At 43.6% G+C, this 27,871-nt stretch overlaps 1 protein-coding gene and 1 non-coding gene across 5 annotated transcripts; one reads left to right on the top strand and one right to left on the bottom strand.

Annotated features, from left to right (window-relative positions):
- Positions 1-119: 119 nt before the first annotated feature.
- On the bottom strand, positions 120-27,159 carry vash2 (vasohibin 2). Of its 4 annotated transcripts, none has more exons than XM_047574129.1 (9): positions 26,955-27,159; positions 24,371-24,783; positions 17,812-17,900; positions 16,876-16,932; positions 15,881-15,955; positions 11,941-12,178; positions 11,710-11,853; positions 7,968-8,086; positions 120-4,406 (listed from the first exon to the last, which is right to left on the bottom strand). In XM_047574129.1, exons 2-9 carry the CDS (start codon positions 24,689-24,691, stop codon positions 4,337-4,339), a joined length of 1,113 nt encoding a protein of 370 aa, XP_047430085.1. In that variant the 5' UTR covers positions 24,692-24,783; positions 26,955-27,159; the 3' UTR covers positions 120-4,336. The 4 variants fall into 4 exon arrangements, with proteins under 4 accessions (XP_047430085.1, XP_047430087.1, XP_047430086.1 ...); XM_047574131.1 differs by lacking the exon at positions 26,955-27,159 and adding an exon at positions 26,315-26,671; XM_047574130.1 differs by lacking the exon at positions 26,955-27,159 and adding an exon at positions 26,338-26,671.
- trnat-ugu lies at positions 14,642-14,714 on the top strand. Its single transcript has one exon. It is a non-coding gene; the product is annotated as a tRNA-Thr (tRNA).
- Positions 27,160-27,871: the final 712 nt, after the last annotated feature.

Raw genomic sequence — 27,871 nt, 5'->3', positions numbered from 1 at the left:
ACAGCTCCTTCCTCAGCTCCTCCTTTCAGACCCACAACGCTGCCACTGTTTATTCACCAGAAACCTGAAATAAACTGATGAGTCGCTGCTATCGTTCCCATGGACGACGGACGAGGACGTTAAAAACATAGATTATTTATTAAAAGAACACATGCTGCTACAGTGGTTGATAAAAACATTGAGCAGTAGGAGAGTTACAATAACAACAATAATAATAGTAATAATTACATTTTCTCCTACTGTCGATCTCCACACGATAAAAAACCACGTCGCTTCACTCGGGTCAGGACGGACTCGGGACGTTTGACCCTTTACTTCTTCATCACACAAAGAAAAGATAAATCTGCTCTTAATGTTCGTGACGAGAAAACAAAACATTTCAGAGCATTTAAATAAAATAAAAGAAGGAGATACTTGACGTGAACGTGTTGAGGACGAGTTTTTGTCGCAGCTCATCCAGAGTCACCACTGACGGATTGAACACATACGGCCGAGGCACTGGAAGAGTCTTTAAATACTAAACTGGACACGTTGATCTTCATTCGGGTCAGTTTTCAGAGTTAAATAGTTGTCAGATATGATCAGGAGCTAGAGAACAAGAGGGAGCTCAATGCTACTGAAGAGAAAGAAGAAAAGATAAAACGTGATCCAAGGATGAAACGTTTCCAGGGACCTCATAAAGTGACACTTCTTATCAACTCATCAGCAGATTGACGACATCACTAACGTGTGTTACTTTGTGTTGCAGTGTGTTGAGCTCTCTAACTCTAACCCATCCTGGTCCAGTTTACACAGCGATCTGATCTCAGGTCATATTTAGAGGAGGGGTCTGGTAGTTCAGTCACTAACAGGCTGGAGATAAATAAATGAATCAGGACTAAATGTTTGTGATTTCAGGTGAGTTTTTCCATCTGGTTCCTAAATCTGGATCATGTCACCACCCATGTGGTCCTGGTTCTGGTCCAGTGGTAGGTAGAGATCCATTAGAGACAGCAGCTGATACAATATTCTACTGACCACATGGGGGCGCTGCTGCTTATTTACACACAAACTGAGATCAGATCTGCAGTGCTGGCTGAGGACGCGTGTGGACACATTTAAATTGACACCAGGTAGTTAGAGATGGATCAGAGTCCAGGAAAAAGAGGAAAATGGACGCTGAATGAAATAAATTCAGCTTCTTTTTGTTCTTTTTTTCTTGTTTTTTACTGATTACGTCTCCAGAAGCACAGACTGAAGAGGAACCAGCAGTGCAGTAAGTTTAGAATCATCTCATCAGCACTTGGAAATAAATGAAAGGCCTTCGAAAAGAACTCCTGCTACAATCAGAAGAGCTCTTCTCTTTTTTTTTTCTTTTAAACAAATGATTCTTCATTCAAAATCACAGAATACAATCAACTCAAAGTGAAAGCAACAGAAAACATTGAGTCTGAGTCTGTGTCAAACAGCTGCTACATGGTGATGTTCCCGCGGAGCAGCCACATAGTTTCTCTGTTGTCGGGTCAAATTCCCAGAATGTTTGGGTGTTTTTGTCTTCGTGGTCACGTGAGTCTAAACCCTGTTGCTTTTCAGTGTCTGTGAAGAGTTGTTGGTGAGTCCTAAAAGTTTCTTCTTCGGTAAGAAAATTGCATCACTTCTTTGTTTGTCTCAGAAAAAGTGACAGCAGCTTTGTGCTTGTTCCGTATGTTAGCAGACGCCAGAGAGTCGGTGTCAGGTGTGAGTCTGCTGCTGATCCTCAGTGACGGCTCCAGATGTTTGGTTTGACTTGTCATTCTCTGTGTTTTTGTGAAGCTCGAACCACAGACTCCTTCCTCCTCCATCATCTGAACTGTGGAAGACTTGGATATCAGTTTCATGTTTTTTTTGCTGTAACGCGCCGTGTGCATAGCTCATCGTGGAAACAAAAAGCTGGGGTGAAACGTTTCCAGTTGTTGTGTGAGCGAATCAGCGAACTGTGACACATTCAAAGGAAAGCGGAGAAACAGCGGAACCTCCTGATGATGATGAAACGACCAAAAGAAGAAAAGAATCACACAGTGCGTTATTCTCCCAACACTTTCCAGGTGTTCAGGATCATCTCTGTGGAGGTGAAAGTATAAACGCTGCAGCTGGAACAGACGTGTTGTGGTTTGTGTTTCTGAGCTGCTTCTTTCAGCTGGAATCAGATGAGATCATCTTCGTGCTTTGATTGTTTTAGAGGAAACGTCTCGAGTTAAACGTTCGGATAATTAGTCTATTGTCCATTGCTACAGGCAGTTGTATCATATGTATCACAGGTGTCAAACATACGGCCTGTGGAGGGTCTGATCTGAGAGCCAGGACTGAACAGCAGACAGTGATGAGTAATGACATTGTTGTGTTACTGAGATCAAACTGGGCTGAATGTGGCCCCTGAACTAAAATCAGTTTGACACCTGATATATATGGTTCTAAACAAACTACAACGAATCCCCTGGTTTGAGTCAGAATCTGAGCGTAGATGTTTATAGATCGGTGTCGAGTTTCTGACTGGATCTTTGCAGGACTGAAGCAGAGCATCAGGTTCATCTCTGAGGACTGATGTGTGATATTCTGAGAACCAATGAGCTGAGATTCATCGAAGGCCTCGACGGGAGAAAAGCCTCTGATATGAAGCTGACTGGATATTTTTGGACAATCCTTGTGATACGTGGTGCATGCAGCACTGAAGGACGCTTACAGGTCACTCGGCTTCACGGAGCCGCTCTGAGAACTGTCCTGCTTCACCAAGAAAATATCACAGACTGAACAGAGACGTGAACGCGTTACAGAATCAGCTGAATGGGTGAACGTCTCCTAGATAAGGCCTCTGGGTTTCACCAGGTTTTTTTTTTTGCTGACCACATGTCTTGAAGGTCCTGACCTCACTGTGCTGACTGCTTCCAATCTGCTGACCTGCACTGACTGTTCCATCCCTCTGTCTTTCTGTCTGTCTTCAATGAGGCTTTTGTTAGGGAGCGTTCACTCAGTCGCTCCTTGTTTCACAGTAACATTCACAGAAGAAAGAAAGGATTTCCTCTGATCACACATGAACATCTGGTCACTACAGAGCTGAGTCATGTGAGGTTCAGGTGGGCTGAGTGGGAGTGAATGAAGGGAAACTCCTCTGGCTGGGACCCACTTGAACAGATTGATAGCGGACGTTTTAACGCTGATGGTCATGTTTAACGAGAGGAGCGCTCGTAAAAACGTCCTGAGGCTGAACCTACAGCTGCCTCCATCCACAACCACGCGCAGTAAATAACCGGCTCAATCAATTCACTAATGTGGACGGAAACTCCTCCTGTGTTCATAGAGAATGTCAGGAAACGAGCTGTGCTTGTTATAAGTGGGCAGAGGGCAGAGGGAGACGAGAAGAGGGGATGAGAGGAAGGAAGGAGTTTTGCCGCAGTGCTCCAGCGTCCGTCCTCTCATCTGCAGCCCGTCCTCTCCTCTTTTCTCCCCTCTATCGACTGCGTTTTTTATTTCCCTGGTTCTTATTCTAAACCCGTCCTCTGTGATCGATGCTCTGCTCTGACGTCGTATTTAAACTTTGGTCGGTTGAGTGAGGTTTTTGGAAAAGTAAAGCATGACTTTGATCATTTAGACTCATGAACACCGCCATGTTGGAGAGACGACAACAAAAACTGTCAAATCTGTAAAGTCATCATCACCACACTCATCTCTGACAAAGCAGCCTGAACTTTCTGCAGTGGAACTAAAGGAGTAGATTATAATTGTTGATTTGATTTGTTGTGTCTCTTCCAAAATGGCGATTCGTCTCTTTAACCACAAGATTAAATCAAATATTCGTATCTAGTTTTCCTGTTCACGCGTGTGGACACTTAAAGGTCCAGCGTGTTGGATCTGGTGCCATCTAGTGGTGAAGTTGTTTTCTGAATGAGAAAGAAAAGCTGCTGGTGGCTGCTCTGTGTCGATATGAAGGGCACATTTTCAGGGAATGAAACCACAGTAACTCGTTGATATGGTTCATCTACGTCCTAACGACTGCACCTTTAAATACTTTGAAATGTTAAAAAAGTGATAGAACTTTGGCAGCTGTCGCGTCGCTCAGCTACATGACTGAAATGTTTAAAAAACATGTGTCGGTGATGGTGAGTTTGCTTCAAGGACACGTTGCTACTAAACAAACCAGAAATCAGAGTCTCGGCTACTAGAAAGTTCCTCCTGTCACATAAGTCCATGTGCTCGTCGTCCTCGTCTGTGCTGCTGTAGCTGCAGTGAGCGGTCTTTGAAACGCTGGTGGTCCGGTAGAGGCTCTGGGAGAAACGAGGAGCGGGTGAAGACGTTGAGGACGTTTGTTGGTGAAGGAGAGGAATCAGATGCGGATCTGGTAGCCGTCACTGAGAGTGCTGAGCTCTGGAGGCTTCCTCTCCACCGAGGCTGGCCTGAAAGCAGCACAGACACATGGACTCAGCAGAACAACAAAGTCTAAAATGAATTTAAAAAAGGTGAAGAGCTGTTGTGTGATTGACTGAACCCGATTTGAAAAGCAGTCAGAGATTTATTTTAGATTTTTACAGATATCTGCCAATGAACAGAGAAGTTAATGTTTCGCTGCATTAGAAGAAACAACTGGGATATTAATTAATGATATTAATTTATGCTGTGCAGCAAAACTCTTAGCGTTAGCATCTTTTATTTAGCTACAGTCAAACTTAAAACCAACTGAAATTGGTTCTAATCCACTTTTCCAAATCTGTACTAGTTCGTATGGATCATTGTTGAGTCCAATTGTCCTTAATTTGATCTGATAATCCACATTTTTCCAGGTTTTTCTGTATTTCCTGATACATTTCACCACAGCAACAACACAGCTGACACGTGTTTTAGTGACGTAACCACAAAATGCTGCTGATACACCAGAGCACAAACGCTTTGAGCGGCCTGGTGGGATCTTCTCCAGAGAAGAATAAAAAAAACAAGATTTCCTGTTATAAATACTAACAATACCTCACGTCTGACAAACTGAAGCCGATTTAGAAAGAGGTGGAAATAAAAGACAAGTGAGCTCAGATATATTATAAAAATCTAATTAAAGCAGAAGATTTTTTTTGAACCTTTGAGATTTTCAGATTATTTGAGGCGTCTCTGTCGTGTTTCCTGGGAAAATCCTGAACACTGAGTTAATTAACTCCAGTTTTCTAGGCTGCAGCTTTAAAGGAAACGGATGGAAAATAAAACTCTGTCAGACTGAATCCACTCTCTCTGACACATCAAGGAGAAGTGTTACTCGTTAGAGCTGACATGTTTTTCCACCTCCCTTTTCCATCCCTCATCTTTCCCTTCTCTTCTTGCTCTTTCTACTCATGTGATTTCGTTTCCTTATCCAGCATCTCTGCCCCCGTCTCTGATCGTGGTACATTTAGCTGAACGTTGGGCGTATAAAGTTGTTGTTATAATCCTTTAGCAGTGTGTAGTTGGTGCTGTTTGCAACCCTCACATTATTACAGCGTCTGCTGGAGTCAGCGCTCTGATGTGGCAACATGTTGTTAAGTGTGTGAGTGGTCGGCTGATACCAGTAATAGCTCTGGAAGCGTCACAGTGGAGTGGTTTGAAGTGGGGATGTGATGTTGTGCTGGGTCCTGATCATTTAGCTGCTGCTCTAATGACACAACTGAGTCTGGAGACGGTTAAAGTAACAAAGTGTTTGATGAAGCTGATTCCTTGTGGGTCTGGACTGTGTTAACATGCAGCTCTGTTTATTCTGGGCTGGACTGTGTCAGCGTGAAGCTGTTTCAAGCCTTTATAACGTGAGTTCAGCTCGTGTCCTTATGCTATAAACAGGCAGGGACCACGTTTCAGTGTTTGGGTTAAAGACGCTTCAACAGCAGATAAATAGCACCGACAGAAACACTGCTGGACGTCGCAGGGGTTTGAACCTGGGAAATAAAGATGATAGGAGAATCTGTCAGCGCTACAGAGGAAAAGCTTTGGCTGGAGTGAAGACGACTGGATTTCATTTAATAAAGTGCTGATGAGAGCGAGGACGGACTGTGTGCAGGATGAGTCCATGTATTCACTCTAAACTATAACAGCTGTGAAATGTCAGGCAACGTTTATGACTCCAAGAAGTGTTCAAGCCTCCTCACATGTTGGAGAAGTGAGAATAAGCTGAGATGTGTCCTTCATAACAGTGAGTGAGTTCATCCATTCATACCCTCTATTAACTAAAACCTAAGTCAGTCTGGAGGAAGTGTGGACTGACCAAACTGATCAGACTCTCAGAGAGTTACACGACGGCGCCGCCCACATCCCAGAGAAAACAGCATCCGTTTGACCAATGAGAGGAAGTGGAGACTTGTCGTCCTTATTTATATTTATACACGGTCTGAGGTTGCAACACGTCCAAGACTAAAGATCCAGACGGTCATTTCATTACGTTTTCATTTTGGCTTTAACTTGCATTAAAAATAACAAATCAACAACACATATGCTACTGAATAAAGTGATAATATGTGGACGTATCTGCAGCTCAGAGCGAATTATTTTAGGACGAGATGAGACACAGTCACAGCGAGCGTGAGTGAGCGTCTTATATGAAAGGTCATCACAGTCACCACGGGAACGTGTGCGTGGGTGTGTGTGTGTGTGTGTGTGTGCGTGTGTGTGTGTGTGTGTGTGTGTGTGTGTGTGTGTGTGTGTGTGTGTGTGTGTGTGGTGACTGTGCAGGGCGGCTGGGCTGCAGCTGTCGTCAGAGTCAGGTTGTGTTACATCTCGCTGCACAGCTGACGGCAACACAAACACACTCAGCATCCCGTGTGTGTGTGTGTGTGTGTGTGTGTGTGTGTGTGTGTGTGTGTGTGCCAAGGTTTCCCTGTTACTAACTTGAAGTGTTGAGTCACCGTGTTTTTAAAAGCCACTGAACGACCTGGATTCAAAGAGTTTTAAACTTATTTTTTTGGTAGATAGTTGAATCTGATCTTCGGAAGTTTGTTTAAATATTTTTATTTAATATTTATTTATTTTATATTTATTTATTTTTCACATATTTTATTATTTTTCTTCTGACATTAAAAAGCGATTTCAAATTCAAAGTTCTTGTAGGTCAGGTAGGGCAGCTTTAAATCTGATTCATGGAAACCGTCTGTAGGAGTTTTGTTGAAGGATTAACCAGCAGCATCAGCTGATGAGTGTGTTGATGGTGCAGACACACACACACACACACACACACACATCACATTGTCTAACGTCAGCTGAAAAGAACAAGGGGCTGCTCTGCTGATAATGCTGAGACACACAGTCCTCAGTGTCACCTGTGTGTGTGTGTGTGTGTGTGTGTGTGTGTGTGTGTGTGTGTGTGTGTGTGTGTGTGTGTGTGGTTCTGGTGCTTTGTTGAGCTCTACAACACTACACACACTAAACACCTGTCTCTGCGTTGAACACATCAGAAAATCTCAGCCTGAGCGTCACACATGTGGAAATCCTTCAAACGCAGTGAGTTGAACTCAAACTAAAAATAACTGTTCAAACAGGCGAGAGTCCTGCCGCTCTCTGACCTCGACAACATCACCACATCACTGTTATGTTGAACAAGTGAAACGAACTACAGAGTTCTCACACCAAAAACGATAACACACACCACACATGAACTTTAAAAGAGATTAATAATCTATAAACAGACGAGGCGGAGGCAGGATGCTCTGCTTCAATCAGCGACCAATCAGCCAATCAGAAAACAGTATTTGTTGTTGCCAGGTCAAACAGGAAAATGTGCACTTCTCAAAGAAGAAGTGGAAACCACTGGATCTATTATTATTATTTGTATAATAGCTGCTTGTTGCAGTCTGGGACTCTGCAGGACATTTGCTGGTGAAGCGTGGCAGGTTATCTGATGAGTCACAAGCTCAGCATCATTTTAAACTTGAGGGAAACTTTGTGTAGTTGTGTGTGTTGCCACGTGTGACCCGCTCAGAGTTTCCCTCCCTGAGGCTGAAGGGGAAACTTACGATTTGTCTCTGCGCTGTGTGAAGCGTCGCTGGGGGCTGCTCTGCCGTCGCCGCGGTGACAAGGATTTCCCCCGGCTCCGCTCTTTGATTGGCGACTGGGCGCTGGATGATTTTAGGATCTAACAAAAGGAGAAAACACGAAGCAGCACATCAGTCACTATCTTTAGAGGTCGGAAACCATGTGATGAAAGAAGCTCATCGTCTCGGTTTAACATTTAACGGTCTCTGATGGACCAGGTTCAGGGCCAGAGACTCTGGAGAACACAGAGAATCAGGGTAAAGACCAGAGCAACACCGTGGTCTCTGCTACCTCACAGAGGGAAGGTTGTGGGTTCTAACCTGGCTCTTTGTGCATGTGAGAATGAATGTTTCCTGCCTTTAATGACCCACTAGAAGATAACAGACAACAGATGGATGTGTAGTCAAGAGATGATGACGTATTTCCTGTCACCACAGATGACTACATAGACTGAACGATCACTACTCGGAAAACCTAATCAAAACTGTCCTTGTTGTTGTTCGTTAATCAGAAAAACAAATCTGTTGTTGTTCACTACTTGCAAAATCCAATCTACACTGTTGTTGTTCGCTAATCAGAAAAAAAAACAAAAGTGAAACACAGCTCTCGAGTCTGTAGTCGCATTTTCTACACGCAGACCTGGTCGAACCTCCAACCTGAGCTGGAGATAGAGATATATTATATTATATTAATATAATAGGTGGTGTGACGTATTGATATGCTTGAGTTGTGTGACTGTGATTTGTTGTGATTTGCTGTGATTTGTTGTGATTTGCTGTGATTTGTTGTGTATACTGTTAATGAAATCTGTTCATTGAAGGAAAAAAAACCTTCATGTCATGTGAAAACTGCTAATGTTTTCTTCGTTTTTCTCGTTTGACCATAAATGTCCGACCGTCGTTCTGCCCGAGGCGGGAGTGATGTGTGCATAGAGCCTATTATGTTTCATATGATGATGTTTAAATTCTAGTCACGATTCCTCTGAGTCAAAGGCGGCAAATTCTGATGATGACATAAAACTGACTGAAGGAGAGATTCTTTAGAACAGGACTAGTAACACGCTGCTTCACTCTTAAAAAGAATCACTGAAGTTCCTAAACAAGGCAGCGTGTGTGCGACTTTTTTTTGTCTCTTAAAAGCGTGCCGTGCCATGCCGTGCCATGCCGTGCCATGCCGTGCCACGCTGTGCCGTGCCGTGCCGTGCCGTGCCGTGCCGTGCCGTGCCGTGCCGTGCCGTGCCGTGCCAGATGAGCCGTGCAGACGATCCACTTTAAAGCCAGACATGAGGCGTTCAGGAGCGGCTCCGAGCCATCGTTAATATCTCAGCGGGAGAAGAAAACAACAGGACTTCCTGGACTTCCACAGACCAGGAAGTGACTCACATCCCACAGCTGGTCCCGTCTGTCATGTGCCTCCAACAGATACTGGATCAGCCCAGGGCCGATACACACCAGCTACACAACCTCTTCACAAGATCTGTGTATCTGTGAGTGTCGGCAGCTAAAGGCTTTTTATCACACTCAGGTTTTCAGCTTTTAATTTAATTCTTTCAACACCTCGGCCTAAAAATATCTCAAAATACTTATTTATTTGAACAGAAGTTTTTTTTTTGCTTATTTTAACTATTAAAAGGTCAGATTATGTCCTGTGAGTAGAACTTTTGCCCATTTTTTTTTCACAATACCAAAAACTTTCAATATCTAGTGGTTATTTCCAGTTTACTGTATGTTATAATATAACTGTAATGACGCCATATTGGCTGTGAAGCACAACATCTCAGCTTTCACAAACTGAATTTATTCTGCAAACGTGACGTAATTAAATGTTTATATTTCTTCCTTTTTAATTAATATTTATAACAGGGGAGACTTGCAGAGTCAGAATTTCATTGTTTGGTTTAAGTCGCTGTATTTGTACAGTGTATATGACAACAAACATCCTGAATGTGTTGTGTAATTCTTTATTTAAAGTTGAGATTTCCATGTAGCTTTTAGCTTCGTACTTGTCCTGTGAGCTGCTTTCATTTATCTGCACACACACGTTCTCAAACACAAACTAATTGGCTGTATTTTTAACATCATGACCGTTCTGAAGTGAGTTCTTCACATTCCAAACTCACTGCTGTTCACCGCTGTGTTTCTTTCCACCACTAATAACCGTGATCTTAATGAACTTAATATGAACCCGGGTCCTAAAACAACACAAACACACTGAAGCTTCTCTCTAATGACGCCACATTCTCAGCAGAGATTATATCTAAGTCTGGACTCGACTGTCCCGCGTGTGTCCTGTGTTTTCACGTGTGTGATGGTATTTGTGTGACAGCTGCAAACTCACTGACCTACATATCTTGCTGACACACATATACTGTACCACCACGGCAACACACTCACACGGACTCACACACACTCACACGGACTCACACACACTCACACGGACTCACACACACTCACACGGACTCACACAGACTCACACCTACTTTGCAATGAAGGGATTAAAAATGCTGCAGAAATATTCAAAAAGAAAACACGTGGGAAACCAGCAGAAAATCACAAATAAAAACCTGAAGGTATCGTAAAACATTTAACCCACACACACACACACACACACACACACACACACACACACACACACACACACACACACACACACACATTCCTTCCTTCCCCATCATGCCCTAAATAATTCCTGACAGTGTAGATTCCACGTTCAGCCCAAAGGAAACCACGTCTCTGTCTCATAGTCTGGAAAAATATAACAAAGGTGTTTCTCTTGTTCAGATTTAAAACGAAATGTGTGTGTATTTGTGAGTTTAACGTGCTGTTAAAACTTCAACCTGAAGTCTAAACTGAGACTGAAGATAAAAAGCAGCCACATCAGCGCTGAGGCTCATAAAAGCTGGTAAAATAAACAGTGAACGTGTGGAAGCAGAAGCAGAGACGTTGTGGTCGCTGAGTAAAACTTATCTGTGTTGATCACATCCTGTTTCTCTCACTGCGTTTAGTTCACACAGGTCACATCTGTCTTGTTTTCAGAGAAGTCTGTTCTTTTCTAGGGAAACCGAGAAGAACTAAGAAGTTGGATGTTTATGTGACATTTTGGCTGATAAGCTTTTGTGTGACTGTGTGTTGTTACTAAAGGTCCATATTCACCACGTGATGTTCGCTTTTTATCGTCCGAGTAATCTGGGTTTTCTTCAGCTGCCAGTTCTCTACTCCTGTTCCAGGACGCATTTACTTTCTATTAACCTTCATAAAAAAAACCTAAAAAAAAACGTAGGTATCTGAATTACCGTAACTCACTGATGGGCATAATTCAAAGTGTAGCTGAACACTGGGAAGTTGCACTTTGTGGAGAAAAATCTGTCATTACGGTAACGATGATGCACCGTTGCTGACGAGTGCAGGGAGACTCGGTTTGTTGGTAAAAACAAAGTTAGTTATAGCCTTGAAATGTCATGTCCAGACAACAGCACAACTTCCCAGCGTTCAGCCGCACTTTGAATTGTGTCAATATCTCAAACCTCTGTGAGTTACAGTAACTGAAAGACCGCGACCTTTAACGGATTTAAAAAAACTACTTTAAAGCTCATGGATGAACTTGTTTGTTCAACTTATTTTTGAACAAACCAGGTAACAGCCACATGAATGAAGACCAGGGTGGTCGACGTTATTCAGCTCTCTTGTCACTGGTCATAATGTTGCGGCTGATGGGTGCACGTACCTTCATCCTCATGTCCCGGCCGTGTTTCTCCAACTCCTTCCTCATTTCCTGAGCACCGAGCCGGGCCACGTTCAGCACCAAATGCTTCCACTCGATTGGCTGGAAGACGTGGGGGTCGTGAGGCACGTACAGGCCGATCTTCACCTGGGAGAAGACCGAGGATACGCCGGTTACGTCCCGCCGCGTTCTCCCCGTCCCTCCCTCCCCCCAAACCTTCCCGTCCCCTCTCACCTTCTTCAGAGTGTGCTGGTATCTCTTGTAGGAGCTCTCGAACTCGGCCACCAGCTCTCCCAGCGTGCGGTGCGTCAGCGGCTTGTCCATCAGGTCCTGGCGGCGGCTCATGCCCAGCGACCCGTAGCGGCCGTTGCAGTAGACGCCCAGAACGACGTGGTGGAAGCAGTGGCCCGAGAACTGGGTCTTAAAGCTGATGGGGAAACGCTCCAGAGACGTCAGGCCGTTGGTCAGGTAGCTGCTCGGCTTCGGTTAAGGAGGGATCAGGTTTGTGTACGTGTTTCACACTCCGCTGGGTGAAACAATCCAGACTACGAGGCTGAAAAACAAACCACATCAGAGCGCACACCAGGCGGCCAAAGTGAGAGTGGATTTGTTTGGACGCGTCACATCAGAGGCTTGTGAATTAGATTCAGTCCGACTCTCTGAAGACCAGCGCTATGAAAATGCCACAGTGGAAACAATGAGTCTCAGACTGACTGGTGTGGGTTGAGTGTTTGTGATTTATCTGCTCTCATCAGAAGCCGAAGGGAGACGATGAGTCTGTGTCTGGATCATCTACTGACTCACTGAGAGACATCAACTTTGACCTCCCCTCTGCTGCAGATCTTTACGTTCACATTCCAGCGCAGCACACATCCAACTCACAAACACACACAGACCTGGACGGCCTCTGTGGGCCTTCAGCCACGCGTTCATCCAGACAACCAGACCACAGATCACACTAACACACCGTGAGTCTTCATGGTGTTAGAGTTAAAGCAGACCTGAACAGGGAGGAGGAATCCACCGACCGTCCACAGTCAGAAGCATCCTGGGTGACTCGATGTGACAGCAGGGTCCTCTATAATCTATAATCTCTAGCTGCAGTAGACTGACAGTCACATTTATTACGTTCACCTTGAAAAAGTCCTACAAAAATATATAAGAAAAAGGAGTGCTTCTTTTTTTGGATAAGTTAAAAAAAAAGGCAAAGAAAAGGGTGACTAAGGTAGTCTTCAGGTCCAAATTATAAAAACCCTTTATTGGCTAATAGACTGTAAAAGTTAAAATACAGTCACAGTGTTTTAGCCACTTTTAATGAAGGCTTTTTAAAGTTTGGACCTTTAGATTACCTTAGTCACCCTTTTCTTTGACTGCCAAAAACATATATTTAGAGTTAAAAACTAAATAAAACACTTCTAAGTGCCACGATCACTGGTGTCAGCAGGTAAACTCTCACATCACGCTCATTAACTGAACCCGAGTCGTATTCTCACTAACACAATTATTTTAGAATTATTTTAATTTCAACATCGTTCCTTCCACCCTCCTATAGAGGACATGGATTGATGTCACTTCCTCCCGGGGCCACGCCCCCTGAGCGGTAAACACATAGTGAAATGTGGCCACAAGCTAATAACGTTGTTTGAGTTTGGTCATTTCATTTTTGGAAGCAGCTGAAGTTGCACAATATCTCGTCTTTCTAATCCTTTTTTTTTTGCATTTCCTTGTAAAACAATAAGTCGTCTTCTAGTTAACATGTTGACCTGGTGAATGTTTCTGTTTGGGCTTGAAGCTGATCTCCAGTTCCAGCTGTCGTTCCCGGTCCACTGGACATGTGACACCATCGTCTCTCTGTGGCTGAGGCTGGGACTTCAACATCTCCATTTAATGACGTTAAACTAAATCATTTCACCGTTAAACGCTGAGGTAAGTGAGGAACACTCATCTGTGAGTATAATGCAGAGCTAATCCAGTGGATTTCCAAACTCTCTCTCTGTCACTATTTATTCCAGCCTCATAGCTCATATCACCCCCCTCCCCTCCCCGGGCTTCTCACTCCACTCATTCCTCCCTCAATAGCAAAGCGTCAAGATTGTAGATAAGAAAATATGCTGGAGAAAGGAATGAAATCCTCTTTCTGCTTGATGTCGTGTGCTTTCCATAATCTTCCTCTTAGCCAAACTCCAGGTTCTGAATCTACTCAGTAGCAGCTATAAAATATGACCAAAAGTATATGGACACCTCAGTAAGAGGCTTACAGTCACGGACTGAACTAGGAATATTGGTTTCGGCGTAAACGAAGCACAGTTTTAAAGCCTATGAGGATATTTTACATAATAAACAGGGCGCTTCCAGCTTTGAGGCAACAGAAAATAACAGTGCACGTAAACATCGTGCAAGTTAAACGCTGTATGTATAGATTACCTCGTTTTCTCTGACGCGTCTTGTCACTTAACTGAGAGCTCTAGTTATTCTGCTGACGGAACCTTCTCTGAACTTTTGCCTGACTCTGCAAAAACACCAGTGAGGGATGGTTAATTCAACGAAACGCGTCCAGCGGCCACAGAGCTGGTACCACTACATAGAGAACGGAGAACCAGACTAAAAGAGACAGACAGCTCCCACCACCACAGGCTACTGTCCATCCATTTTTCTGTCTCTTCTCCTGCTCAGACTCACTCGTTCTAACCTACGACCATCAGTCATATGTGCAAATCAAATCAAATAAATTGGGATGTTTTGAAGGTTAATATTTGTTGCTGCTGTAAAAAGGATCCAATCAGATCCCAGAGCAGATTGAATGGAGAGAGTCAACAGGTTAGGCCAGTATCACATTATGCTAACAATAGCTGAGGGTGTGTCCAGTACAGCAGACGTCTGTAGGGCTCGTGTTGAGTCATATAAAGGAGGGGTCATCGGCACACAGCACAGGTGAGGCCTCATAGCTCAGTGGTTAGAGCACTGGTCTTGTAAACCAGGGGTCGCGAGTTCAATTCTCGCTGGGGCCTGCTTTCTTTTCTTTTCTCGGGGTTTGGGTGACCTCAGGCCACTGAAGAGGCGCCATGTACGATCCCCGGCTCATTTGAATGTCACAGTGAGTTCGTTTAAGGGAAACGCAGCCACACTTGTAGATGACCTCGTCGTGACCTCTGTTTCGTCTTTATTGGACGTCCCTCTGGCTCTCACGTCCCTTCTTTCCGTCGGCCTGATTTTATTTTTCTATGGAAATGTCTCCGTTTCCCTCCGCCGTGCCTCCTTTCATCTGTTGACTAAAGCCAGCCTGAATTAGAGTCACTGTCAGCTGTGGCCCTGACAGCCCCAGAGAAAGGACACTGAAAGTAGCACATGTGAAACTGGACCAAGAACTGTCAGACCAAACCCTCCCCAGCACCACTTACACCGCACTCTAAAGGTTTGTTCTTTAAAATGGAACTATTATTTTATTATGTTCAAATTCAATCAGGATAGATAAATATATTTTTATACTAGATGTCAAATTAAATTAGTTTTCATATTGGAGAGTTGCCGAGCTGCCTGTGAATATTGTTATCACAGGGAATAAACACTCCTTTATTTATTTTATTTTACTTAAATAGTGTAGTTTCATTATTTTATGATATGATAAAATGTATTTGTACAGATTTTTTTCAGATAAATGTCCAGCAGTGTGATAATAACTTAGAACTGTCCAGGAAAGATATTGATATATAATTCACGCTGCCTTTCAACAAAAAAATGTCCAGATGTAATTTTTGGTCGACGTCCTCCAACACTAGTTAAAATAATACTGGCCGTGCACTGGTTTGACCAATGGATGTTTGTATTCAAGCCACAGCAATAATGAGATTAAATCACATTTTAACATAGAAATAAAAGAAAAAGTGCAGGTTTTCTTAAAATGAAACGCTGAAGCTTTTGTAAAAACTGCTGCTCTGTCAGAAGACACTAAGCTGATGAGTGTGAGCGTTGGGGGGGGGTCCAACTTTGAAGCAGGCTTGTTGCCAAGCAACACGGTTAGAGCTGGAAAAGGAGGCGATGGCGGTGGTGGTGGTGGTGGTGGTGGTGGTGGTGGGGGGGGGGTGACATTAGGGCATGAGAACAACATGTCTCATTGATTTCACCCATCGATAAGAAAATAACCTCTCGGCCCTCAGCTTCAGCAGGAGAAGGATACATTCCCAAGATGACGGCTTCCAGGCATTTGATTGGCAAAGACTCCCTGATCATCTCTCTCGCTGTCTCCATTAACCTGGAGGGGGAGGAGGAGGAGGGGGAGGAGGGGAATGGAGGAGAAAGGAAGGAGGATGAAGAGTTGGGTGAGCAGGAGAAAAGAGAAAAGAACGTCTCATTTCCTTCAGCTTAAAAAATAACTGTTCAGTTCATACAGACATGAAGAAACAGCATCACTGCAAACCTCAGAAATGCTTCAGTGTTTTATTATGAGGTTTGATTAACTGAATTACAGGTGAAGTACTGTGTGCATCTAAAACAAATACAGCCTGAGGACCTTTTTCTTTTTCATTCCATCTCATCTGTTCTGTGAACTGATGAGGAAACGTTCACAAACTAATCTGATTAGTGGGAATAACCAGGTTGTGACACACATGTCCTCATCTAGTTTTTATGCCCCTCGATCTGATATCGATCTTTAAATATTCAGCATCGTCCCATCTGATGTCAAACGTCCTAAAGTTGGTCCCTGTAGCTTCCTAATGTCTTTTCTTATCTTTTTTTGACCACCTCTCCAAACATCCACACTGCACAATTTAAAATTTTCTGTCTGACTAACTTCATTTCCCAGATTAAAGTTAGTAGATGCGGACGGTAGCCAAACGCTAGTAAAACAGGATTGAGTTTAACTGATTTACTTTATGGCAGAACTAAAACAATTAGCTATAAATGATGAGACTTGGCTGAAGCCTGATGCTGATCATGACCTCGGTAACTTCGCCTCTTTTACGTGATCTGTTGTTGTTGTCTGGAAGCAGACGTGTTTTATTAATGCACATAGTTTTGTAATGTAAGTCATAAGATGAAATGAACATAAAACTAAAAGGGGACATTAAAAACAAACATTAAGGAGTTAAAATAATCAGTCGGAAGCGTTTAAACCGTGGTCACTGGACCGTGGTGTTAACATGTGTTATCAGATCAGGTGGTTTCACTCACCCACACAGTGGACGACTCTTCTTGATTTCAAAGAACTGGGTTCCTGTGTGGTTGTATCTGAGAGGTGCATCAAGGAGCAACGCTTTTCTGCTTCTTTCTTTCTTTATTCATGTCAGTGATTGACAGGTGTCATGCCACGCCCCCGTCATTCACTGGTCATTTGGCCTAAATCCAGTCAGGCCTCAGGCCGCTGGTCATCAGGAGGAGGAAGGAGAAGCTCGGCTGTAGCAGCGTTAGCATGAACCAGGCGCATTACTTCATTTCTAATCCATTTTCCTCAGTGTCTTTGGAGGAAAAGTTGGAAGTTAAGAGACTGGAATAATAATAACTCACATGACAAACTATAAAATCGTAAATTTAGTGTTTCTTGGCTTGAAAGGAATCACCGGCTAACGGCCAGCGTAGCCAAGAATTCACTTTTCTGTTTTGTGTTTGGAGGAGTTACAGCATGGACTCGACAAGGAATTAGGAATTTGGAACATTCATCGGACAAAATCTGAAAACATGGACCCAGCGCATCAGTGGTAGCACAGTTACTGACACCAGGTACCACACAGGACAACCAAGCTAAAGCTACATATACATGTTGGACTTTTTTACGTGGTGCTTGTGCATGAAACCTCTGTTGAGGTGTTAAAAAGGCTGAAGCTACTGAAGTGAACATGCAGCTAATTTGGTGTAAAGGGGAATAGTTGTCTAGTATTCTACTATCTCAGGTTCAAACTGCTAAATATTTTCATTCAGTAAAAGGTGAGAAGTTCAAAAAATCCTGTCGGTGATGTTCCTTTGCTCGTGTGTTAACTATTTAAATGGTGTCATGCATTTGTTAGCCCACCCACCAGCCCCCACTGATCATGACCATTCCAGGCGTGAGAATGATCATAATCAGTGAAACAGGAGGAGCCTTTGCCGTAAGACGTGTGCGTTAAAGGATACTGCAGAGCCTTCATGTAGTTCTGGATGGCCACCAGCCAGTCGGGCACCGACATGGCCGGTTTGAAGGTGGGAATGGAGGGGACGGAGTGCTGGAAGGAGAAGAGACGGGGAGAGAATGAGCACTTTCCAGCAAATCAACATGTGGTAACACTCAGGCCTCTAAACTAACCTTCCAGTATCTCTAAAAAATCTGCATTCCCAAGTTCCCGTGACTCATTACAGCTCATGCTGGGAAAAAAAAAAAAAAAAAAAAAAAACCTGGCTGCTCTTCCCTCACATTAGAGAGTGTTCATTTAGAGCTGAGGGCTCGGACCGTGTAAGCGAGAGCAGCCGTGGTACGAGTCAGTAGGTCACTGCTTCCAAACCACGGAGAATAAATGCATCTGGCTCCCAGGACTCCACAGCCACACAGACAAAGACGGAAACATGGCGGCTTATTGTTAAACCTCGCTGGAAGCTCATCTCTGTTTAGCAAAGAATCCATTCAAGCAAAGGTCATGTGGAAGAGGAGAGAGATGTTGAAGTCCTGGAAGAACTGAGCCATATTCAACTCTCATCAGAATCCTTCTGATTTTCTTATAAGGAGCGTTTAAATGCTCTAAAGCTCTGTACATCCCTTAAGTCTTTCCTTATCTTCCTTGTCTTCTCCCAGAGTCGCCTGGATTCAGTCCATTAAATCTTTCTGTTAAAGTTAATGTAGTGTGGAGAGATAATTCACTGCAATGAATTATGTGACGAGCGCTTCTCGACTGAGGCTCTGATTGCTGTTAAATCTTTCTTACGTTCCACAGTGAAAAAATCTTTGGCAACAGACGTAAGTAGCAGAATGTAAACATCTAATTTATTTGATAGCACACGTTTTGTTGTGAATTAAAGCTCAGGTGACATGTGTGACTGTTACTCTTCTGTCTAATGGACTCAGTAATGAGTTCCTACTGGAGTCACTGCAGAATGAAATTCCCAGACTAAATATCTGTGCCCAATAAATAATAACAGACTTTATAGACCTGCAAACATTCACATGACAGGCCACTAACACAACAGTAACACAACAGCTTTGTGCTGCTGCTGTTAGTGGTGAGGAGCGAAGAGAGAGCAGCGTCCTCTGATGTGATGGCTGACAGCGCAGAGCCGTAGGAAATGATACGACACAGAGATAACACGACACACGAGCAGCCTCTAACCAAGAATGTGGAGCTTGTGTGGTTCTGTAGTGGGATTTACCGCAACCTCAACACACACACACACACACACACACACACACTCACACTGAAGAGACATACCGTGAAAATGAGAATTTCACCTCAGCGAGACTCGTGTGAAAGAGGAAACAGCGGTCACAGCTGTGGATTCACACACGACCACACCAGAGGAGAGTGACTCAGAGTGGAACACAAACAACACTTCCTGTGTGTGTGTGTGTGTGTGTGTGTGTCTGCAGGAAGGGTGAACCGTAGCACCAGCCCTATCATTTCCTGTGGCATTTCCTGTGTTTCACTATTTATGTACAGCGTGAAGGAGGCGTGAGGACGACAAAGACACAGAGGCAGAGCCCTGAGTGCTGCAGCTTCTCTGTCTCTATCTACCCACCGACACACAAGTGAACACAAAAGAAAAGTGAAAGTGGCAGATAAACACTGACTGGCTGACACGTAAACAGGCAGAGGCGCTGAGGTCGACGTATCAAACCGCTGCTGCTCTCGCAGCTGTAGCTTCCGTTGTGTTTTGGATGTTTCTCACACGTGGATTAATGTCGTTGTGCAACACTAGTGATGCAGATACTGGTGCTGTTAAACACAACCATAGTGACAACCTCACTTCTATCTAACTGTACCAGCTGCTCTTATAAAGTACTTTTTTATTACTGAACTAAACAAATAGCTTCTGGTGCTACGTGAGTTGTCTGAGTACTTTTCTCTGTCAGGTTAAATTACAGAGCAGCAGGTGTGTAAGGAGGAAAAACAACAAGAACACAAGCAGCCCACTGGCCACTCTCCAGAGGAGGGTATGTGAGGGGCATGATCACGGAGATTAGCAGCATTAGTCTGAATCAGAGACTTTTATAGGGTCTAATCTGTGAAATGAATATTGTTACTTCTCAGTAAAGCTCTTAGCATTAGCACTTTTTATTTAGCTACATTCATCATATTTGAAAGGAAATAAATAAAAGTCAAACTAACTGAAACTGAGGCTAATCTACTTTTCCAAATAAAGGGGTAAAGCTGTTTCCTGGTGTTGATATCGGGTCCATATAAGTATCAGAAGAACTGATTTCTGGCCACATGTCAATGTTCATGGACCATTTGTCATTTACTAGTTCATATGGATCATTGTTGAGTCCCATTCTCCTTAATTTGATCTGATGATCCACATTTTCCCTGCTCTCACTGTATTTCCTGACACATTTGACCATTATATTTTGTGGTGAAGTGACGTCAGCCTCTACTAATGAGGCCGAGCCAAAGTCACCAGCGCCCGTGAACCAGTCTGCCAGCCGGCTGAGACCAGTAAATAGCAGGTTTTAACTGCCACATAATCTGTTATGTAGTGAAATCCTCACTAAAGCGCAACACTGCATCAGCTGACACACAAACACACACACACACACACGCTGTAAAGCTGCTTTCTGCTGGGTGAGATGGTGGTGATCTCTCCTTCATCATCCTCTCCTCTCTGCTACAGAGGAGCTGATGTTACCTCCACCATCTCCTTCCTGTTCTCCTTCATGTTCTCCTTCCTGTTCTCCTCCTAAACTCTGTAATCCCGTCTTTCTTCCTTCTCCACTTCTTCATAGTTCCCTGGTTTTTGTCTTTCCTGTCAACCCCTCGTCTTCTTCCTGCTTTGTGTATTGTTTAGAGGAGGTGGGGGATGTAGGATGTGTCAGTAATAAGAAAGGAGCATTTAAAGGACGTACGCTCCAAGTAGCAACGCAGACAGAAGCAGCTGTAATCAAAGTTAACAGCAGGATTTTACTTTGTGCGTCACCTTTTTAAATACACACTTACTCAGCTTTGACATTAGAGTAATTCCAATAATAAATAGAAGAAAGTGCAAACCTACAGCTTCTGCGTGCATTAAAAATGAAGCACGGAGGATCTGTTTGGAGGGAGCAGGACATCCTAATGAAAGCCTGTGTGTTTTAAAACGTGTGCACAGAACCTGCAGAGAAATCAGTCATTTCATCTCAGGACAAGACTTCCTCTCTCTTTCAATCATCTTTTTTAATTAGTTGAGTGAAAAGTGGTGACAGCCTCTTTCTGAAGACTTCTACTACTTCAGTCCAGACAGGTTCTTAACCACGGCTTGTATCTAAAAAAAAAAAAGACACGGCAGAGACGCCGTTTCTATTTAAATGACCCAGCAGCCAGTGGGATACGAGCTAAGAAGTGCACTAATCTGCAGCAGGAACATGAAATCATCCCGGGCCATCTGTCACCTGTGGGATTTTAATGTCGTTCTCTTGTTGAGTTTTTTTTTCTAAATGTCACTGAGAATACGTCCGGTTTGAATATAATCTGTTAATGCCATCGTCACATTTAACTCCACGTGTGCACCTACAGTGGATCTACGGACACAAATCACATCATCCAGGCAGGAGAAAGCTGAGCAACAGAAACGATTACTAACAGACTGAAATCTCCATTGAATGATGAACGCACCGCCCTGTGTTTGTAGCTCCTTTCAACTTATAATCATACACATTTCAGAGGCCTTGAATCCGCTGGTGGAGTTAAAGATGTGCTTCTGGTACAGCTGCCCAGCAGAGTCCTGGCCAGTTTTGTTTTCCATGTGAAGCCCTTGAGGTCGTCCAGTTGGCATCCAGAGATTATCCAGCACCCAGATTGTATTAGAGGGATTATTTGTTGGCGCTGCCAAGACTTTTATTCTATTAATGAGGGCACGGAGAACGGCAACAAGGACTCTGACAATGAAACATGTTTACTCTTTGTTTTCTCTCCCAGGACCAACCATCAACTAACAGTCCTCTTCTACGTGTCTCATGTCCGTCCATGTCTCTCACTGCTGCTGTACTTTCCTGCTACAGTCTGATAAATGACAGTTAACTTTCCTTCAGTTTCCATGCCACAGCCCTTCTCCTCCCCCCTCCTCCTCCCCCCTCCTCCTCCTCCCCCCCGCCTACAGGCACAGTTAACCCATGTGGGTCAGTGTATCAGCAGCTGTTTCTGTGGTAACCACCTGCCTTTACACTTCACACACAAACAGCAGAGTCAGGTTTCATATCAACGACGCTGCAGCGTAAACTGACTGACACTTCAGGTGCAAGCGTTTAGCAACATGATGCCGTGAAAGCAGAATTGAGGTCAAACTTGAACTGGGAATGAATTGGAAAATAACATTTGAAACTGCGCCCCTGATCCATGTGGTTTTCATTCAGGCAGAATGAGACGAGATCAAGGAAACGTCCCCAGGTCAAAGTGGTCTACAGGGTCCCCCTCTGCATGAACCCTGAGCAGAACTCATTTATTAGATACCATGAAGAAGAGTCCTAATGTTGACAAGTGTCTGAATCAGCTCTGATGTTTTTTATATTTTGTGGTTTTCCAGTAATAAGTAAGCGCTGATTATCTGAAGCGTTGAACACAGACGAGTGCAGCTTCTTCTTCGTTGGTGCGTTGGTTAAGCGTGCACAGGTCCACCTGTTCTATCCTTCTGTCCAGACCAGAGTTCAGGGGGAGCTCGGCACTGCCGTCCAACCAGGTCACTAATGACCACATGGCCAATTAGACGAGCTAAACCACGACCAGATTCCCTCCTCCTCCTCCTCCTCCTCCTCCTCCTCCTCCTCCTCCTCCTCAAACACAACCGGCATTCATCCAGAGCGCTGACGGGAAACCATGAGGAGAATCAGTTCTGACGGGCCTCACAAACAACGGACAAAGATGAAAATTACGAGCACGGGTTGTTTGTACCAGCCAGCAGTACAACTTTCTACTCCACTATTACTACTGTTGCTACTGTTTTAAAAACATGCATGAAAAGCATGTCACAGTGAATTTGTTAACTACAAAACCTATATAAAAGTATGAACACACCAAACCGGTGTCACACCGTTAAGCCTACAGCCAACGGTCAGCTGATAGATATGTTCTGCACCTTCGTCCTGCCAGCAGGGGGCGCTAGTCTATATTTGTCATTCAAAGGAGGAAACAGTATAAGCTACACACGGTCTAATGTATTTATTTATTTATAATACACGATCATGTTGTTGGTAAAGGATTTGAATGTTCAGATGAACCAACATAATTCAACATGTCCAACCTGCTGAGAAGCTGGTGACAAAAGTCCAACTAGTCCAACACTGAGGGACCAACTCAGCCACAGGCACTAAATGTCGACTCAAAACCAAAAAACATGGACGTCCATGGGCTTTTGTCTTCCTTTAATTACAGACAGCGGATAACTGCAGTTCCTGAAACACTGATGCAGTGAAACTTTAGCCAGCGACGAGGATCAGCAGAATGCTCACACTGTATTTGAGTTTTTGACATTAAACGTGTTAAGGAAGAGCCTTAAAAAGCAGAAATGCAACATCTCTGCGCTGCAGCCGAGCCACGTGAGTCAGGCCTGACGCAGAGTCACACACGCTGTGGTAAAACCTAAAAACATCAGAATAAACGTCTCTGGACAGGGACCTAAAACACTCGGTGTCGTGGCAACGTGATGCACTCGTGTGCGTGTGTGTACATGTGTTAACAGAACTAGAGTGTAAAAAAACAGGTTGACACCAACACCCAAGCCATGTAACTGTGAACGCACACACATCATCTGATGCCTGCACTCACGTTACACACAGAAAATCACAAAGACGAGAGGTGGAAATATTCCAGATCTGAGACTGAAACACACGGATGAACACAGCCGCAACGATCACTACATTTAACAACGAGTTTAATCATTTTATTCATTTTTACGCAGGAAAACAAATGTGCTGGTTGCAGTTGCTTCGATATAAGTTACTCAGAAATTAAAAAGTGGATTTCTTGTCAGTGTTAAATGAACCAAAGCGTCTGTAAACACTTCTGTTCTATAAAACATCTCAAACACAGTCAAGTTTGTTCATGTCTTATCTTCATCTCTGCAGTTACCTGAAAGAGCTTTGACATTTGGGTTCCTCATTAATGTTGCAGGAAGAGGGAAACCTGTTGTGCCGTCATGAGAACACACACGTACAACTATACAACTATTTTCTCATGTTCTTACATCAACACAGTGTTTCTAAACTCCTGAAATGGAATTTAATAACTGAACAATAATCGTTTCTCACTGAGTCTCGATGTCCAGTGTTTTGTTGGCTCTGTAGTTCCTTTCCAGGATATTTTATAGGTTTTCAGACTCTGTCTCCTTCAGTGTACATGTCTGAACACTGGAAAATCATTCTACTATTTACTCCCATGAACGCAGTTAATATTTAAGGTTATATTTCTCAGCTTCCCCCACATTGAGTCATACTGGCAAAACTTCTGCAAGTATTTCTCCAGCTGAGGGGTGGAGGGTGGAGGGTGGAGGGTGGAGGGTGGAGCAGTCTCCGCTGGCTTACCTTGGGGAGATACGCAGCGTTTCGTATCCTGTCCACCATCTCCTGGCCCTCGGGGTGCACGGCGGCCACGTGGGACCACATCCTCTCCCAGGTGACGCCCTCGATGGGGAAACCTGCGCGGTTCACGTAGAAGAGAACCCCCCCGTCCTTCTCCTCCTCCTCCCCCGGCGACCGGGAGCTGTTGTTGGGCGGAGAGGCGGGCGGCTCGTCCTGGGCGCTGCAGCGGAGGAGGCAGTGCGAGCTGCTGCTCTTGGACCGGCCGTGTCGGCTCAGCTTGGCCGGGGACGTGCCGGTCCGGCTCGGGGAGTTCGGCCCGGTCATCGATCCCAGGCTCAGGAAATCCTCCTCCAGCTAGAAGAGCTGCTTCTTCTTATCCAGCGCTGGACAGGACATCTTGATCGTCAGCGGCTAACCTGGTACCGGGTGACAAAGCCAAAAGGGATCATAAAATAGGCTTAAAAGACCATTGAAAGCTAGTGCACAGCAAAAACTACATTAACAGGTTTTATTACTCAGTATCCACCGATCCTAGCTCCAATTCAAGTTTAAATAAATTCAACGTCTTCCCCCGGAGATTCCTTGTAGATCACGTGTGCACCGTGCGCCTGGATTCACTCCAGTAAATCTTTCTGTCAGAGTTAATGTAGTGTGGAGAGAGGAGCTCGTACCTTGTGTTCTCTACTCCAGAAATGTTCTGGTCCTCCAACGCCACAACCCTTTTCTGAACGCAGTATTCAGTGTCCCAAGTGGACTTATTCTGGTGGCACTGAATGACGACCTCCAATCACCACCTCACTAAAAACTCCACATACTTCTACACGGCAGACATGTGCAGTCAAATCATCCTGACTCACATTCTTCTTTGGGTTTGATGCTAGCCGATCACCACTACAAGAGAAGAAGAAGAAAGTGTCTTCTTCTTGGCTTTCTTTTCTGCAGCTCTGAAGCAACCGCCATTCAAACGGAAGAAGATCTAAAATAAATAGCTACAAAGGATCAGGCTTCGATCTGATCATTTAATAAGAAATGAATTGGAATCAACCTCCAGATACACTTGCGTTTTTCTAGGGTACTTCCAATTGAGTCGGTGCAACCAAAGAAGATCTGTGTCCTTTCTAGTTCTATTTAGAGGAATGAAAGTGTAACAAATTGAGTATATAAAACTAAAAACCCTAAAGCCAGACACAATCCTCTCCCATGTAGCACCACTTGACCCCCTTTGAATTACTCTAAAAGAAAACTATGTATGGACAAGAAATACTAGTGTAAACTAACAAGAAAACACATTTTAAACATACTAAAAGCAGCACAGTAGTTCATCTGTAAAACAAATGCATTTTTTTAAATAATAACACCAAAACTGAGACCTACAGATGAATATATGCTAGTTTATTTTAACAAAATACCAAATCAAATATACGCTGCAATGTCTCATGAGTCGGGAAACAGACAAGTTTATATGGATGTGAGCTCTTTTTCCTTTGGGTTTATCCGTTGAAATATTCCAGCCATTATTAATCCAAGCCAAACGTCTCCACCAGCGTTTCAGTTTCACACAAACCCAAGACTTTCCCGTTTAAAGGGGCATTTGAGTGGAATAACCCTGTGTGAGAAAAGGTTGACCCGTTCATAACAACAGGTACAGATGAGTTTTTCTAGGTACGTCCCATTGAGTTAGTGCAACCAAAGATCTGTGTCTTTTATAATTAGGAAGAGGAACGAAAGTGCTACAAGTTGAGTATGAAGACTTCACAGCTTGACTAAAAATAAAAAACAATGTAGCACCAAATTATGTCACACAAATCCTACAATAAGTTCACAAAAAACAACAATGTATAGACATAAAATACGAGTCTAAACTCACAAAAAACACATTTTTTTAAATAATAACACTACATGATAGTTTCTTTTAACAAAACACTTAATTAAATGTATATTACAAACCTGAAGATGACTTTAAAACTCACCAACGAGTCGGAAAACAGACATTTTATGAGATATTTTCCTTTGGGTGCATCCGTTGAAATATTCCAACCGTTATTAAGCCAACCGTTATTATCTCCACCGGGGTTTCAATTCCACATATTCCGCAGCCTTTCCCGTCTAAAAGAGCCTTCGAGTCGAATAACCTCGTGTGAAAAGAGGTGGGTCCCATTCATAACAAGGCGGCGTTGTGAAGTCTTGTTTTGGGTCCGAGGCTTTGTAACTTCGTCCCTTTTTTTTTCCGCGTGTCAAGCTAGCAAATGCTAACAGCCGTTGGGGTTAAAATGTTACACTTGGTTCCGCCTTCAAAATAAAAGCACCCCCCCTTTTTGTGCACGTTACGTTTATTAAAAAAAAGTACGCGCCGTCAACCGTTAAACGAAACTCGCAAAGGTACAATCTATTCGCGTGCGAGGATTTAAAGTGAACCGTGACGTAATAGTAACAGTAAAGATTTAAAAATGAACGTTACAAATTAATCCCCAGATGAGCTCTTTATTTATTTTGAAAGCCTCAACCGGACGTTCTAGTACTGTTGCTAGCTAAATAACACTGCGGGGGCCGTTGCCTCCCATCACCTCAATCCGGGGGGAGAAATTACCTCTTCTGTGCATTTCTTCCCTCGTCCGCAGCCCACACGGCGCCTCGGTGTCGGCTACCTCTTCATAAAATCCGACTTCATGGCGATAAAAGGCGCTTCTTTACGCCCTCACATGATTAAATCATTGGGGATGAAGAGGCCAGCGTCTACCTTCTGTTCTCCCGTATCTCTGTCTCCCCCTCCGCCCCTTTCTTAGTTAGCTCGTACCCCCCCGACGCTCGGCGGCTTCTCATTGGCCCAACCGACAAAGAGGGGCGGACCCGAGTGTGTGCATTACCATATTTGGAAGTGACGGTGTTTTCTGATTGGTCCATTTTGATGGACGAAGGGGTCAACAAGTGATACATCTGCAACAAATGGGGAGGATTTTCTTTCCCCGTTAATTACAACTGTTGATTTAGCGCATTTTAAGGCAAATTTAATTGCTCTCAAATAGAGAAATTATGCGGAATTAAATGAATAAATGAAGGACAACAAAACAATATATCGACACAGTTTATAGACTAAAGATAAAATATGAGTTTAAATCAAAAAATAGTTAAAATAATTAAATACTGAATCATTTAGGCTGAGAAATGCATGAAATAAGTAAAATAAAATAACTTCTTGCACTTACTGTACTGCATTTATACAATATAATAGAATATTTATCATAAAGCAATAATATGCATCAAATGTATTGTGCAAATAATGTCTTATTTGTGTTGCACTCAGCTACTGAGCATGACACTGAGGCCACTATTTTGCAGCAGAGCTTTTACGTTAACTTAGGACGCCCCCTTCTGGACAAAATATTTTATGGGCAAAGATTATTTACTGAAACTTGAGTTAAAAAAAAAAAAGTGCACAGGTTTTGATAATAGGAAGTGGGTGCAGGTGGAGCTGTGCATAAGATTAACTAAAGACTAACAAGCCAC

The sequence above is a fragment of the Mugil cephalus genome, chromosome 21, assembly GCF_022458985.1.
Source record: "Mugil cephalus isolate CIBA_MC_2020 chromosome 21, CIBA_Mcephalus_1.1, whole genome shotgun sequence".
NCBI classification, from domain to species: domain Eukaryota; kingdom Metazoa; phylum Chordata; class Actinopteri; order Mugiliformes; family Mugilidae; genus Mugil; species Mugil cephalus.
This window is presented reverse-complemented; position numbering and strand designations above follow the sequence as displayed.